This window comes from Narcine bancroftii, chromosome 3, assembly GCF_036971445.1.
Source record: "Narcine bancroftii isolate sNarBan1 chromosome 3, sNarBan1.hap1, whole genome shotgun sequence".
Taxonomy (NCBI): domain Eukaryota; kingdom Metazoa; phylum Chordata; class Chondrichthyes; order Torpediniformes; family Narcinidae; genus Narcine; species Narcine bancroftii.
In genome coordinates, this window is record NC_091471.1 from 86,046,043 (window position 1) to 86,064,086 (window position 18,044).

An 18,044-nucleotide genomic window follows, 5' to 3' on the forward strand; every position below is an offset into this window, starting at 1 on the left:
ATTCCACAAACCCCACTCCCTGGCTGAAGAAATTTCTCTGCATCTCTGTTTAAAGGGACATCCCTTTATTCTGAGGCTGTGTCCTCTGGTCGTTGACCAGTGGTTCTCAACCTTTTTTTTCCACTCACATATCAATTTAAGTATTCCCTATGCCATAGGTGTTCTTTGATTTGTAAGGGATTGCTTAAGGTGGTATGCGAGTCAAAAGAAAAAGTTTGAAAACCACTGTTTTAATTGTACCTACTTGACTTGTTATGTGCATGGCTTCATAGCTCCAAAGGAAATGGGCTAATGACAATTTTTCTCAAGCAAAATAGTTCAGTAACAATTGAGTCTAGAGCAGTGATTCTCAACCTTCCCTTCCCACTCACATACCACCTTAAGCAATCCCTTACTAATCACAGAGCACTGATTACTTAAAGTGGTATGTGAGTGGAAAGAAAAAGGTTAAGAACCACTGGTCTAGACACTCCCACTACTGGAAACATCTTCTCCATCTACTCTCTATCCAGGCAGTTCAATATTTGGTATGCTTCAATGAGAACCTCCCCTCATCCTTCTAAACTCCAGGATTATGCGTTTATATTTTAATCCTCTCAAAGTGAATGCTAACATTGCATTTGCTTTCCTTACTACCAACTCAATGTGAAAAGTAATGGATTGAACTCCAACCCCTGCAGAACACAACTAGTCGCAGCAACCAGATAAAGCTCCCTTTGTTCCTATCATGTTTAGCAACAACACAATGCTGGAGGAACTCAGCAGGTCAAACAGAGTCCTTTATATAGCAAAGATTAAGTTATATAACCAATGTTTCAGACTTGAGCCTTTCATCAAGTTATCAAAAAATGTCAGCAGGCACCTGAATAAAACAGTGGAGGGGAGGAGCATGGTTGCACAGGCAGGAGGTAATAGGTGGAGAAGAGAGAGAGGGCACACAAGCAAGCAGGGGAAGGAGGGATGGCTAGGTGAATAGGGCTGAGGGAAAGAAGACGGGGGAAGGGAAGGGAGTGGAAAAGAAGAGCAGGTTAGAAAACCAGAGAAGTTGATATAAATGTTCTCTGGCTGGAGAGTGCCCAGATGGAAAATCAGGTGTTGTTCCTTCAATTTATAGGTGGTTTGGGTACAATTATACATGAGGCCATGGACAGGCATATGAGTATGGGAGTGGGATGCAGAACTACTGGTTTACTACTGGGAGGTCTTGTCACTGGTGTGGACAGACCGAAGGTGCTCAGCAAAGCAATCTTCCAGTCTGCACCCAGTCTCTCCAATATAGAGAGGGCCACAAAGGGAACACCGGAAACAGTAAATCAATTCTGCAGATACACAAGTGAAGTATTGCTTCACTTGAAAGGCCTTTTTGGGGCCCCAGACTGTCTGTGGTGAGAGAGGTGTTGCACCTCCTGCAGCCACAGGGGAAGGTGCTGGGGGGGTGGAAGGGGGGTGTTGGTGGTGATTGGTAGGGAGGGATGAGTGCTCAAGGGAATCATGGAGGACCAAGTTCCTTAGAGTCCACTTAATTAGTAACCTATCGCAGACTCACATCTCCTCACATGTCAGGAAGATGCAACAGCGACTGCACTTCCTGAGAAGACTGAAGCGGGCAAGTCACTATAATGCCAATCTTCTTATAGGAGCTCTATGGAGAGCATCCTATCCGGCTGCATCAGAGTCTGGTATGGTTTCTGCAGAGGAATGGATCAGAGGTCAATCCACAGGACCAAAGAGTGGCAGAGAGGATCAATGGAGTCTCCCTCCTTCCCCCCCCCCCTCTCAATTGACATGATCTATTAAAATAATTGTCTGAAGAATGCACGCAAAATCATTGAAGACCCCTTCCACCCTGCACGTGGCATCTTTGCTCCCATCAGGAAAGAGTTACAGGAGTATCAGAACCAGCACCACCAGGCTGAGGAACAGTTTCTTCCCACAGGCCGTGTGAATGCTGAGTGAACAAAGGAACTGTTCATCTGAGACTCTCATATTCATGAAACAATATGTATTTATTTATTTGTATAGATGAATATTTGTGTGTCTGCATGTTTTGCATCGAAGACTGGAGAATACTGTTTCGTCAGGTTGTACTTGTACAGTCAGATGACAATAAACTTGTCTTGATTTGACATTGAGGGTTGGCTGAATGTGGTGTGCTCTGTTATGGAAAGCCTCTTCTCCTTTTGTGTACAGTGATTATATTTCTGTACATTCATAGGAAGCTAAGTTGTAACTTTGGCATGTGCATCTGACCTTTAGCTGCATCCTTCCCTTGTGGGAGCAGGCAAACAGAGAGTGACATTTCTACAGAATATCTAATTGTATCCGAAACTGATCCCATAACTTTTTGTGGTTAATGTCCACTTCTTATCTGTAATATCTTGTTTACAAGGTAGTTAATTCAAGAGCTGTGCGTTTCTAATTAATTGGTGAAGGTATTTTGTGGAAGAGTTGCTCTTTTTTATGTTTTAAAGACATGAAAAATATTTGTACATTTTATGTAACTGCAATAATCAAGCTATCTCATTGTCGATCCTTGCATCTGATGAAATGGTACAGCCGAGATAGGTAAACTGGTTGACCGTTTTGAGTTTTGTGTGCTCGATGGAGATGTGGGGGGGCTGGTAGTCATGGTGGGGAGCTGGCTGATGGAGGACCTCAGTTTTCTTCAGGCTGACTTCCAGGCCAAACATTTTGGCAGTTTCCGCAAAGCAGGACATCAAGCGCTGAAGAGCTGGCTCTGAATGGGCAACTAAAGCGGCATCGCCAAGGCAAATAGCGCCTTTGGAAGACTACACCAAAGAGTCTGGAAAAACAACCAACTGAAAAACCTCACAAAGATAAGCGTATACAGAGCCGTTGTCATACCCACACTCCTGTTCGGCTCCGAATCATGGGTCCTCTACCGGCACCACCTACGGCTCCTAGAACGCTTCCACCAGCGTTGTCTCCGCTCCATCCTCAACATCCATTGGAGCGCTTTCATCCCTAACGTCGAAGTACTCGAGATGGCAGAGGTCGACAGCATCGAGTCCACGCTGCTGAAGATCCAGCTGCGCTGGATGGGTCACGACTCCAGAATGGAGGACCATCGCCTTCCCAAGATTGTGTGAAATGGCGAGCTCTCCACTGGCCACCATGACAGAGGTGCACCAAAGAAGAGGTACAAGGACTGCCTAAAGAAATCTCTTGGTGCCTGCCACATTGACCACCGCCAGTGGGCTGATATCGCCTCAAACCGTGCATCTTGGCGCCTCACAGTTTGGCGGGCAGCAACCTCCTTTGAAGAAGACCGCAGAGCCCACCTCACTGACAAAAGGCAAAGGAGGAAAAACCCAACACCCAACCCCAACCAACCAATTTTCCCCTGCAACCGCTGCAACCGTGTCTGCCTGTCCCGCATCGGACTTGTCAGCCACAAACGAGCCTGCAGCTGACGTGGACTTTTTACCCCCTCCATAAATCTTTGTCCGCGAAGCCAAGCCAAAGACAGACAAAGAAGAATAATCAAGCAGTTAATAAAAATGCATTCATGTGGATTGAGTTTTTGCATTTAGCAGCGTTTTGTTTTATTATTAATCACACCAATATCTCACAGCTCAAATAAGTGCAAATGCTATTTTTATCACTTTAAACATAAGTAATAGAGTAATAGGCTATTTGTCCACTTGTACTCTGCCATTCAGTAAATTATGGCTGTTCTTTTACACAGTATTTCTATACTTCTTGATTCATTTACTATCCAGAATGTTAAAGATATCAAAGATAAGAATATAATAAAAGTTATTGCTAATTTTTAAGGCAATTATGAAAACATATTTTCTATTGAACTCGCAAGCTGTTATTATATACCTGAGATATTACCTTGCTTTTGACTGCAACGTGTCTGTGTCAGGCCATCATTATTATATGTCATTGTTTAAATGTCAGAAAGAGAGTAAAATTGGGTAATTGTTGTCTAGTTTGTTGCTGTGAACCATTTTCAAAATTAAAATTACTATCTTCCCATCATTTTCCTTATTCAGAAACAAAAGCACTGACTTGAAAATTGTAAGGAATAGATTGTATCAGGATTATGTCAATAAAATTTTATTTATTTTAGTGTTTCAAATTATTATCATTTAGAGTTACCATGTACTTATTTTGACATCATAGCCCTTATTCAGAAAGACAAAATTCCAAATTAACACAGTTTGTATCTATATAATGTCTTTCATGAGGAAGAAGGATTCCAAAATGTTTCACAGTCATTAAAATACTTTTGGATTATAATTGTTTTATATCAAAATAATGGCATAGAAATTCCCCAAAACAAAAGTCAAGTTAAACGATCAATAAATCTGTTTCAATTTTATGGCTTGCATTTCCAAAAATGCAATATCATTCACTGCCGCCCCAAATTATGTAGACTCCATTCAAGGTCCCACATCCTTTCTGATTCAGAGGAAAGAGTACTTCCTCTAGGTCACAGCTGAAATAATTTGATGCTACAAGTTTATGTCAATAGAATTTTAAAAGCAAATTCTCCACCATGCCAATGGAAATTCTCTAATTGTGTAATGTGCCCAGAATGCTCAAGTCACCTTGTCTCTTCAGAGTAACTATTTGATTACAATGCTGTTTAAGTGCTCAGTTTTATGCTCATTATAGACTATTGAAGTCTAGAGTTATGCTGATGGAGTGACCTACTCCAGCTTATTATGTGATTTCTTACTCAATAATGTAAAAGGGACTTATTTTACATTTTTAAATCTTCCATTAAATTTATTTTCAGAACATTGTTATCCTTCCAAAAAAGTAATACTTGAGTGTTCTGCTAATTTTTGTAAGTAAAGCCTTTACAATATAATTTTATGTTTAAAGTATGGCTGAAGTCACTCAGAATAACATAAGCAGTAGATATTAAAAGGTATTTCATTATGATACTTGAAACTCTGAAAGAAAGAAATTTTTAAAAGTCTATTTTACACGTGTTTGTAATTTCATTTGCTTCTGACTAGTATTGAAACATATTAATTTATTTTATCTATTCCTTTTTTTAGATATCCCATGGCCTGTCTTGTCTCGAATCTTTTCTTTATTTTCTGTGCTTCTCTTCCCCCCATATCTTTTCCACGGCCAGTCAGTGGAGAAAAATATGACTTTTTTCAAAGGGAAAAGAATTACTTTTCTTTAAATATCAAAACCCTGACAGTTGGTGAATCATTTTCTTTTGATCTTAGATTGGGTAGCAGAAGAATTTTCATACCATGCTTCCTAGCAACTCAGCAGATTAAGAGAAGTATCAAACATGGGGAGGAAAAACAATTAAGGAAAGTATCAGAAATCATCAGATTTATTCCTTTAAAGAATCAAATGGAAGTGACTCATTTACATTCTCAAATAAGATTCTGTAAATTTCCCCCTTTTGTTATTAATGTAGCTAAACAAATTCTTCAGGACCACGAGGGATAAGAAAATTATGATATAGCAGAATTTTGATCTTTCAGGTGATTACATTCTGATCTTACAAATGTCTTCCTGACTGTGCTGCCCATGACCCACATGTGCCCAGCTTCTGTCCTATCGGGCTGCTCGCCAACATTGCTTGGCAATCCTCAGGACAGCCCCATCTCCTTAAAGAATTAGTCTTGAAATCATCAGGGACTAAGAGGGTCACTGTGGAAGCTGTGGTTGCAGACCACAGTAGGATATAGCTCTCGCACTCTGCACAGATCACACTCTCCTACTCGGTCCCGGCATATTTCCCAGGGTAGCTGATTTTAGAGCTAGTGAACATAGGTTTATGTTGAGATGGGGAGAGACTTAAGAGGGACCCAAAGGATATCGTTTTTCAATCAAATTGTGGTCTGTATCTGGAACGAGCCCAAGGAAACCAGAGAAACAGGTACAATTTCAATGTTCTAAAGATATTGACAGATTTATGGAGGGTGTGGGCTGAGAATGATATGGACCAAATAGATGCAATTAGTAAGGGGGATGAACCCAGAATGCCAAATTGGGCGTCATTGATGAGTTGGGGAAGTTCTGTCCTGTATGACTCCCGTGACTCTTAAGTGAAAAGATAAGTGTTCCATTGCCTGCAGTTGCAAGGGAAAGTGCTGTAATCAGGTGGTTGGTTGGTGTGAACAGAAAAATGGACATGGTACACATAGTTCCTAGAACACTAGAACATCACAGCACACTACAGGCCCTTTGGGCCATGATGTTGTGCTACTCAATAATCTAAACCAGTGGTTTTCAAACCTTTTCTTTCCACTCACATACCACCTTAAGTAATCCCTATGCCATGGTGCTCTGTGATTAGTAAAGGAATACTTAAGTGATATGTGAGTGGAAAGAAAAAGTTTTAAAACTACTGATCTAAACATTCTCTACCTCACACCCATAATCCTCTATTTTTCTTCCTGTCTAAGAGTCTTTTAAATGTCCCTATTGTTCCAGCCTCCGCCACCCAGGTAATGCATTCCAGGCACCTATTACTCTCTGTGTCAAAAAAAACGTACCCCTGACTTCTCCACTTAAGTTCCCTTCACTAACATAACTTCTAGTATTTGCTACTGTGGCTCCAGAAAAAAAGTGCTGGCTGTCCACCCAATCAATACCTCTCAAAATCTTGCAAACCTCTATGAAGTCACCTCTCATCCTTCTTCGCTCCAAAGAGAAAAGCCCGAGTTCCGTTAATCTTGCCGCATAAGACACGTTATCCAAACCAGACGACATTCTGGTAAATTTCCTCTGCACCCTCTCCAAAGCTTCCACAACCTTCCTGTTTTGAGGAGTCACAAAGGGAACAGTGCCTGCAAAATGCTGAAAGATGGAGGGCAAATGTCTGGTGATAGTGGAGCTTTGTCTCCTTCCCTGTTTTAAAAAAATGTCTTCAACCCAATGGAATCGCCTGATCTGCTGAGAATCGCCATAATTTTCTGCTTTTACCTCAGCATTTAAGAATATTGTGCATTTTGAAGAAGTCTCACCCTTTTGAACGTTAGAAAATAAATCCTCCAGCTTTTTCTCCTTATATGACAAACTGCCATCCCTGGAACCAGTATAGTGAACCTGAGAGGTACTAGGGGGGTACCTAATTGCAAAATAATTGCAATTAGATTGGAGGAATAAGCTGAGTATCAATATAAAAGTGAGGGAATGTGTAATGGAGAGGTTATTGTTGGAGTTGGCTGAGTCAGAGTAGTAACGCTTTGGCTCAACAGGCGTCGGTGAGTACAGGTAAGAGGTGAGGAATAGTAGGAGTTGAAAGAAGAAAGAGCCACCCTATCTGAGGAACAAAATGGATTCAGCAGGTAGGCACAGGTAAAGGCAGGTTTAGATACCATTTTTTTTTCTTCTAGTCATAAATAGTGGGAATGGCAGCCAAGGCAGGGGAATGCTCCTCTTCCAGAATGTGGGTCATCAGGAAAGCCAGAGGAGAAAATCCCTGATGACTTCATCTGTGAGAAGTGTATCCAGCTGAAGTTCCTGACAAGCCAAGTTAAGGAATTGGAGCTGGAGTTGGATGTGAAAATTGCATGTGCCATTAGAAGTCAACAGGTTTTATGCATTGGAAATGTTCTCAGGGGCACCTATTTCAATGCGAGATGGAAGGAAAGATAGATTAATTTAGAGTGTGAATTGGTATGTGGAATTATGACTTTATGGCCATTAGTGAAACTTGGTTGCAGGAGGGGCAGGACTGGCAGCTCAGTGTTCCGGGCTTCTGTTGCTTTGGATGCAATTAAACGTAGGGATGAAAGGGGGAGGAATGACATTGCTCGTCAGGGAAAATAACACAGCTATGCTCAGGCAGGACAGACCAGAGGGCTCATCTACTGAGGCTACATGGGTGGAGATGAGAAACGGGAAAGATATGACCACAATCATGGGGCCCAATAGTCAATGAGAATTGGAGGAGCAAATCTGTAGAGAGATAGCAGACAACTGCAGTAAACATAAGGTTGTGATAGTAGGGGATTTTAATTTTCCCACATATTGACTGGGACTCCCATAATGTAAAATAGTTGGTTGGCTTGAAGTGTGTCAAATGTATTCAGGAAAGTTTTCTAAATCAATACATAAAGGTACCAACTAGAGAGGGTGCGATAATGGATCTCCTATTAGGGAATGACACAGGACAGATGACAGAAGTATATGTAGGGGAATATTTTGGGTCCAGTGATCATTATGCAAATAATTTCAAATTAATTATGGAGATGGATATGTCTGGACCTCGGGTTGAGATTATAAATGGGAGAAAAACCAATTTGAGAAAATGTGAAAGGATCTAGAACACGCAGATTGGGATAAATTGGTTTCAGGCAAGGATGTGGGAGGTAAGTGGAAGATCATCAAAGGTGAAATTTTGAGAGTACAGAGTTTGTATGTTCATGTCAGGATTAAAGGGAAAGTTAGCAGGCATAGGAAACCTTGGTTTTTGAGTGATATTGAGGATCTGGTTCAGAAGGATAGAGTGGTGTATAGCAGGTATAGGCAACATGAGCAAATGAAGTATTTGAAGAGTATAAAAATGCAAAAAAAAATCTCAAGAAAGCAATCAGGATACCTAAAAGAAGACATGAGGTTACTTCAACAGACAATATGAAGGAAAATCCTAAGGGTTTCTTTAGGTGTATTAAGAGCAAAAAGGTCCGTTGAACATCAGCTGTGTATGAAGCCAAGAAAGATGGGGGAGATGTTGAGTGTTTTGAAGAAAGGAAAACTAGCTGTGAGGTCATGGGGCCTATACAGATTAAAGAGGAGGAGGAGGTGCTTGCTATCTCAAAGCAAATAAGGGCCTGGAATATTTATTCTTTTGGACCTTAAGGGAGGCTAGGCTAATGTAGAAATTGATGGGGTTCTGGCAAAAATATTTACAATGCCCTTAGCCATGGATGTGGTGTCAGAGGATTGGAAGATAACTCATGTTATTTCCTTTGTTTAAAAAAGGCTCCAATTTGGCAGTGGGGAAGAAGGTGTCCTTTTGTGGTTGAATGCTCATTTTTAGGCTCCCGTACCTTTTTCCCAATGGTAGCAGAGTGAAGAGGCCATGGCCTGGATGGTGAGGGTCTTTGAGGATAGAGGCTGCTTTTTTAAAACACCGCCTCATGTAGATGTCCTCAATAGAATGAAGTCTGGTGCCTTTGATGTCGCAGGCGAAGTTAATAATCCTCTGGAGTTTATTCTTGTCCTGAGAGGTGCCACCTTCATACCAGACAGTGATGCAACCAGCCAGAATGGTCTCCAAGATACACCTGTAGAAGTTTACAAGAGTCTTCGGTGACTTAACGAATCTCCTCAGCCGTTGGCGAGTCTTTATGATTGCATCAACATGGAGGCTCCAGGTCAGATCCTCGGAGATGTTGACACTAGGAATTTAAAGTTCTTGACCGTCTCCACTATTGAGCCCGCAATGAGGATTGGGTCGTGTCCTCCTGACTTCCTTACAAAGTCTACATTCATCTCCTTGGTTTTGCTGACATTCAAAGAGTTGATCTATCTCCCTCCTGTACGCTTCCTCATTGTCATTTGTAATTTTGCAGACAACTGTGGTGTCATCGGCAAATTGTAGATAGCATTGGAGTTGTGCTTGGCCACACGGTCATGGGTCTATAATGCATAGAGCAGTGGGCTCTGCCCGAATCCTTGCAGTGCACCAGTATTGATAATCAGAGGAGTCTCTTGCTGACAATAGATGGAGTAAGATGCTGAAGTTTAATTTTTTCATTAGACTGGCTCTCTCTGCAACAGTATTTCATTTTATTTCAGTGTCATCTCTCAGAAGTGGTAAAACCTATGGGAAGCTAAAAATTGGAAAAATGGAAAGATTGAAACCCCCAAGGAAGATCCTAAAGAAACTCCATTAACTGAAGAAATAATTATTGAACTTCTTGAGAAATGGACAAAAGATTTTTAAGTCTAGAATCAATGCTTAGAGGTAGTGAAAGCAACCTAGCACCCCTGAATTTGAACTTAGAGACTCATAAATGAACGTATTTCTATGCTGGAGCAGGGTGCAGTCGAGCATGATCGAAGGTTAGATTCTTTGGAGCAAACTTTAACTTCCACTACACAGCAACTTGATAAGTTTAAAAAGAAAGTGATTGACTTTGAAAGTCTCAGCCACAGACTGAATATAAGTATTATTGGTTTGTCTGAAGATAAAGAATCTGGTGATTTAATTAAATACTTCTGAAATTTTTGTTCATGGTATTTGGGGGAGTTGTACTGCAGAAACCTCATCTCTTGGATTGACCGCATCAGGCTTTAAGAATGAAACTTTCCCAGAGTTAAAGCCTATTATTTATGAAGCATGTCAACAGAAGAAGCTTAAATACAAAGACTTTTAATTCCGCATTGTGGAGGATCTCTGCCATGAAATTCTTACTGAGAGAGCACAGTATAAATCAGTGGTGGTCGAACTGTATAAAAAGGAGTTTCGGCCTTCCCTATTGAGTCCTGCACAATTGAGAATTATGCTGAAAGATGGTCCTCGTAAGTGGTTTCATTTGGTGAATGATGCATGGAAATTCTTGGATCAACTGCCTTCTACTTCACAATTAATATGAAGAGTTTAATATGACTGGGTGTTTTATCTTGTATTGGTGTCCTAAGAAGAACACACTATTATGTTTGGATGATGTGGACTGGTTAATTTGATTTAAAGCATTTTCTCTTGGTTGCAATATAATTTGGTTTTTTAATATCTTTATGAGTTGGTGTTCTTCTCTTGAGGATGTCTAAGATGCCCAATTGTTTTCAGCTTTACATTACTTTTCAGCTTAAAATGGATGATGCCTGTTAACTGGTTCTGTTCGACCTTATGGTTTTCAGACAGAATGTCTTTTTGGTTTGACATTTGATATTAGATAATTCCTGCTTATTTTGATTACATTATATTGAAAACTGATGTTTTCAATAGCCAGCTAGAGACATTGGGGGTTGGGATACTAGTTAGCTTACTATTCTATTATAGGATAGTTTTTGACTGCCTTGTCAGTTTAACTTTATCCTTATCAGTTTAACCTTATCAGTTTAACTGCTTTGTTGCCTGGTTTTCTCCGTAGTCTCTAAACCTCCTTTCAGGTGTGGCTTTCTCTTGCTCAATATATATTGTTCTGTTATAGACTTGTGCTGTATTCAGACATGATGGATGACAAGACTTTTAATCTAGTATCATTGAATTTGAATGGCCTAAATAATCCAATTAAATGGAAAAATGTTTTCAATATGTTTTCAAAAGGCTTCAGGCTAGCATGATATTTGCTCAGGAAACACGTATTTGAGGGGAAGATAGTCAACGCTTTTTTAAATTTTGGATGGGGCCAACCATTTCATTCTTCATCCCAAGATAAAATTAAAGGAGTTTCAATTTTTATTGATTATTTTACTCTGTTTATTCATTTTGATACAATTGCAGACTCCAGTGGTAGATTTCCAATTATAACTGGCTCTCTGTGTAAAAAAAGGTTGTATTGGTGAAAATTTATGCTCCTAACTTCGACGAACGAATATTTTTTAAATGTGTGTTTTCATTATTGCCAAATTTGAATATGTATATGATGCTTATGGTGGGGAAGACTTTAACTGCTGTCTCAATCCTTTGATTGATTGATCAGCCTCCAATCAGATACTTCCAAATAAATCATCTATTTTTATTAATTCTTTTTTGTTGGACTCAGGGCTTCTGGATATTTGGATGCTTTTGCATTCAGATGATAAAGAATTTTCATTTTTCTCTCATGTTCACCATAAATATTCTAGGATAGACTTTATTTATTGATCCTTGGCTCACACCATCCATTACTGCTTATGATTATGAAGCAATTGTAATATCTGATCATGCGCCATTGAAGCTTTCAATTAAATTGTCTGATACAGCTTCCAGTTCCAGGCAATGGGAGATTAATTCTACTCTGTTACAGGAAGAAAAAGTTCTTTAACTTTATTAAAGAGCAGATAGTTTTCTTTTTTGAAATGAATTCTACTGAAGGAATGTCTAGCTTGATATTATGAGATACTTTTATGGTCTGTCTTCGAGGTCAAATTATTTCATATTCGTCAGGGCTGAGAAAGCGAACAAATGAGGAAAGAATGTTGTTGGTTAATAAGATTCAAGAAATTGATCGATTATACTCAGTAGCTCCTCATTATCTCCTTTATAAAGAGAGAGTGGAAGTCCAAATGCATTATGATTTGCTTTTAACGTACCCAATTGAAAGCCATCTTCTTAAATACATAAGCCAGGGGAAAATCTGGCAAGCTATTGGCTAATCAGTTGAAAGCTGTTATAGTTAAAAGACAGATTGCAAAGTTTCATAAGTGAGTTGGGAACCTGACTATTGATCATGATTAAATGAATAAGATGTTCCATGAGTTTTATTCCAATTTATACAAATCTGATTTTCCAGATAAATCAAGCTCATTGGATAATTTCCTGGGTTGATTGAACTTTCCTAAATTGTCTCATATGATTGTGTATCTTTAGAGGAATCTATCTCTGAGGATGAGATTTTTAAAGCTATTATTTCTCTTCAATCTTGATGGGTTCACAGTTGAGTTTTTCCAAATCATTTGCTAACCTACTAGTTCCTTGGTTATCTAAAGTGTTTAAGAACTCCACCACTTTGGGAACCCTGCTTCAGACTTTTTATGACACATCAATTTATTTAATTCTTAAAAAGAATAAAGATCTTACTGATAGTGGTTCTTATAGATCAATACCATTATTAAATGTTGATTCAAAACTTTCTTCTAAAATTTTAGCTAGTAGGTTAGATAAGGTTCTTCCCCATTTTATTTCTAATGATCAGACCAGTCTCATTAAAAATCATTATTCATATTCAAATATTCGCAGATTAATGAATATAATGTATTCTCAGTTAAGATTCTGGAATGTGTTGTTTCATTAGAAGCTGAGAATGCATTTGACAGGGTGGAATGGGTTTATCAGTTTGAGGTTTTGGAGAAATTTAATTTTGGCCCTTGGATTTCTTAGATGAAACTATTCTGTCATGCTTCTTCTGCATCTGTTGTTACTATCAATCAAAGGTCTTCCCTGTTTAGGCTTCAGTACGGAACTAGGCAGGGCTGTCATCTCAGGCCTTTACTGTTTGATTTAGTTTTGGAACCCTTAGCAATTATGCCTTGAGATTCTAATGATATTGGGGGGATAGTATTCATAAAGTATCTTTATATGCAGATGATTTGTTATTCTATGTTTCAGACCCAGAGAAATCTATTCCTTCCTTGTTATCTTTGCTGTCGCTATTCAGTTTTTTTTCTGGCTCTAAATTAAATCTTCACTAGATTGAATTACTTCCCCTGAATATTCAGACACCTATTTACAAGCATATACCATTTAAGGTTGTTAAGGATTACAGGTATTTTACCTATCTAGGTGTTAAAATTCCTAAAAATAAATTGAGATATATATAAGATAAATTTCATTCCTTTGATTGATCATGTGAAATAATCCCTCTCTGTATGGTCCCCATTATCATTAGTGGGTTTTATTAATCAGTTTTATTCCAAAATCATATTTTGATATTATTGATTCCAAGATATCTTCCTATATTTGGCAGAATAAAAATACAAGGTTAAATAAAGATTAATTACAGAAGTTGAAAAAGGAATGGGGCTTGCCTCTAGCTAACTTCAGATTTTACTATTGGGCATTTAACATTAGATATATCATATTCTGGATCTTTTATTCTGATAAATTTGAATGGGTAAATCTGGAATTGAAATCAGTCAAGAAATTCTCGATAGTTTCTCAAGTGGGAGCTGCCATTCCTTTTGCATCTACCAAGGATAGTAAATTGATAACCAATCCTTTACCTATACACACATTACAGATATGGTTTCAGTTCCAAAATTCTTCGATTTAATTTTTTTTTAACTCTAACTGGATTTATCCTATCTAATTTTTTTCAACCATCTGTGAATGACTGAGCTTTTTCTTTTTGGAAGGCTAAGGGGATTCTTTGTTTTGTTTATGGAAGATTATCTTACATCCTTTGAGCAACTTTCAAACAAATATGGTCTGTCTAATTTGCATCTGTTTAGATATTTTCAAGTTAGACATTTTTGAATGTTATATTACCTAATTTTCCCCTGCTATAACAGTCAAGATATGGTTGATGCTATTTTTTGTTTGAACCTCTCCCAGAAGGGTTTAATAGCCATATATATAATGTTATTAAAATTGTGACCAGTCTTTTATTTAATATATTATTTTTGATTTTCATGGACTTGTATAAATCCTGTTACAGGCACAGAGGACACCAAAACCCAACAGCAACAGAAATTCACCAAGACAAATGGTTACTTAAACAAAAGTAGTTTTTAATATTTAACTTATTACTATTTAACTTAACCTAATCCCCTTATAATTATAAGCACACGTGTATGTCTCAGTTCAGAAAAGTTCTTTGATTCACAGTCCAATCTCAATTCTCACTCCTCCAAGTTCACCAGTATCAGGCAATTCTTATACTGTGCACAGAATTTAACATTTATGAATTTCATCAGGCTTTGATGCTTGATGGTTACTGCTCAGGAAGGTTCTTGTCAGCTTTCAGAGAGAGATTTGTTGCTCGTTGGACACGCACAAATTGATCCCTTCCAATCAGCCACTTCAGTGTCTTGCTGAAGAAACTTGCCCCATCAGAGTTTTCCAGATGATAACCAGCATGGTTTCCTTAAGGGAAAATATTGCTTGACAAAATTATTGGAATTCTGTGAAGAAGTAACAAGGAAACTAGATAAAGAAAATTAAGTAGATGTGTATTTGTCTATAAAGAAAGCTTTTGAAAAGGTGCCACATATGTTTAACTGGAAATATTCAGGAATCTGATGGCAGCAGGGAAGAAGGGTAGAACATGATTGGCAGGAAACAGAGTTGGAATATAGGGATCATAATCTGGTCAGCTGCCAGTTGCTATTGGTATTCCACAGGGGTTAGTGTTGGGGCTGCTTCTTTTTACGTTGTATGTTAATGATTTGGAATATGGAATGAATGGCTTTGTGGCCAAGTTTGCAGATGATACAAAGGTAGGTGGAGGAGCAGGTAGTGTTGAGGAAACAGGGAAACTGCAGAAGGACTTAGGCAGATTAGTAGAATGGACAGAAAAGTGGAAAACAAAATTCAGTGTTGGTCAGTGTATGGATATGCACTTTGGTAGATAAAATAAATAGGCAGACTTTTTTTTTAAATTGGGAGAAAATTAAAAGTACCCAGACGCAAAGGGTCCTGGCAGTCCTTGTCCTGAATGTAAATTTGCATGTTGAGTCGGTTGTGAAGAAGGCAAATGCAATGCTGGCATTCATTTCAAGAGGAATAGAATACAAGAGCAGGAATGGATGTTGAGGCTTTATAAGGGCCTGATGAGACCTCTTGAAGTATTGTGAGCAGTTTTTGGCTCCTCATTTAAGAAAGGTTGTGCTAATGTTGAAGAGGTTTCAGAGGAGGTTCACAAGGATGATTCTGGATATGAAAGAGTCATATGAGTAGCATTTGACAGCTCTCGGCCTGTACCCATTGGAAGTTAGGAGGCACCAGACTTCACTCCGTCAAGGGCATCGACATGAGGAGGTGTCTTAAAAAAGCAGCTTCTATCCTCAAAGACTCCCACCGCCCAGGCCATGTCCTCTTCACTCTGCTACCATCGGGGAAAAGGTACAGGAGCCTAAAGACAAGCATTCAACAGCACAAGAACAGCTTCTTCCATGCTGCATTCGGATTCCTGAATAATCAATTAACCAAAGACACGGTCTTACTTTTTGTGCATTATTATTATTATTTTATTTTTTATAGTAATGTCGTAAGAAGTTATAATATGAACGTTTGCACTATGATGCTGCCACAAAACACTTAATTTCATGATTTGTTCATGGCAATAAATCCTGATCTGAATGAGGGGGTAATTTCAGTGAAACATTTTGAATATTAAATATTGAAAGGCGTGGACAGTGTTGATGTCGAAAGGTTGTTGCTCTCCCCTGGTTCTGACTCTGCGTTCCTCCCCCGGCCCTGACAGCATTCCAACTCTGCACTCGCCCTCGCTCTGACACCACCCACCCCCCACCCCGATTCCACACATGCCCCAGCCACTTACCTTTTGGAGGTCAACACAGGGAACAGAGGATTCCCTGCGGAGCCTCCGGCAATGTTACTCACCGTGTCACCGAAGGGCAGGAGTACCCTTAAATTATCCGGTTGCCATTTGACCGGGTAATTTAGTGTCCAGAATTTAGCTGCAAGGGCCTGCTACATGGGTCCCAAGCAGCCCCAGGTTTGTAAATGCCAAATGTTAATTGCCCAGAGCCATCCCTAAGGGAGGAGATTAACATATCAAGTGCCTCTGATTTGAGAATTAGAATTAAAATCCTGCTTAACTCTGAAGACTATCTTCGATCTGTTTAATTGATTCCTCTCCAAAGCTTGTTAATTGTGTTGCAGCAGTATATTATCTATATATGGGCGATTGACACCTCTTGGGGAAGTTGATTGGGTGTTCATTGTGGGAGATTAATTGTGCCAGATACTGGTATGTGCTTTGTCTCATGTCCTATTTAAATGCAAATTGCTATTACCAATCTGAATTTAGAATATTACTCCCACTCATCATATGCATGTTTGCATTACACGGAAAATATTTTACGCAATTTATGATTTTCTGCATATTATATGTATGTGCGCATTATGGGTGAAAATACAGTATGGGGAGGGGTAATTTGCTTGGATAATTCAGGCAAAATGAGAATGTTTCATCTGAAAGTGGTGAGTATGTGGAATTCTCCACCACAGATGGTTGTAGCAACGAACTCGTTGAATATTTTTCAATAACAGAGAAATTTCAAGATGTAGAAGACATAAAGGATGTTGAGAAGAAATGGAATTCGGTATTGAGGCAGAAGAGGATATCAGTGCCCTGTGACCAACCATCTGTCTGTATTATTTAAATTTAAATGAGATCTTACATTTATATATATATATATAACAGGCCCTTCCGCCCACAAGCGTATGCCTCCCAATTACACCTAATTGACCTACAATTCTGGCATGTTTTGAAGGGTAGAAGGAAACCTGAGCACCCAGAGGAAACCCATATAGACATGGGGAGAACATACAAAGTCGTCACTCACAGACAGTGCCAGTGACCTGATTCGAACCAGGTCACTGGCACTGTAACAGTTGTGCTAACTGGTACACTAACTATTCCTTCAAAGTTCCATTGTATATAATTCTAGTCAACTACAGACTTTTATTGACTGTTTAATCATCATTTAATCATAGTTTTAGTACTGTCTAACAAAGACAGTAATAGCTTGTAATAAATGTAGTAAATTATATAATGTTTAATAAACCTTGTAAAACTCAACCCAACTTTAGTATGGATTTGTTTGAACAAGTCAGACCTAATTTCTGCAAGTGATTATAAAGGAAAATAGTCACTACACAGTGTTTCTAGTAGTTCCTGTTTTTCTTTCAAATTTACAGCATCTGCAGTTTTTTTCTGCTTCTATAAAAGAGAACTTTGGCATGAGCAAGTATTAAAGAATTGTACATCTTATCATGTTATACAAATTTTAATCACTTTAGTTCTTCAGCATATCCAGGGTTATGGTATAATTCACTACTTCAGTAATTAATATTTTTTCAACCTTATATTCTCAAATCCCAGAACATTTTCTCCTTATATCTTTGTTGATATTGATCTGTATATCATTGTAACTGCCTGGATGTACACCTGCATAGTCTGGCCATACCTATGTTGACAGAGATTGGTTTCAACCTATGTTGGTTTCAATTTGAAAGTTCTCTTTGAATTAATTTAAACCCAAGTTATTCAAGATGAAAATCAACAAATGGACTGTTGTAACAGACATTTTTTTTAAAAAAATTATTACCAACATGTTACAGTTGCATTACAACAAAGAAGTGTTTTAAAAGGAAAATTAATTTTAGAATAGATTTTTCAAGCATGTTTGAATCTGCAAAAAGAGGCAAATTGTTATAAATATACAATTCAGGACAAAAGCTGTTTTAAGCT

General features: G+C 38.6%; 1 protein-coding gene across 3 annotated transcripts in view; it reads left to right on the top strand.

The window, feature by feature from the left end:
• The window catches only part of ndufaf2 (NADH:ubiquinone oxidoreductase complex assembly factor 2), a 118,649-nt gene that overhangs the window by 78,436 nt on the left and 22,169 nt on the right, over window positions 1-18,044 (top strand). For 2 of the 3 annotated variants that reach the window (XM_069924467.1, XM_069924470.1), the window contains exon 3: window positions 4,772-4,822. The exons of the other annotated variant lie outside the window; for it this stretch is intronic. In XM_069924467.1, the coding sequence (XP_069780568.1) occupies window positions 4,772-4,822 (51 nt within the window). The remainder of the gene's footprint in view (window positions 1-4,771; window positions 4,823-18,044) is intronic. 3 annotated transcript variants of the gene reach the window in all.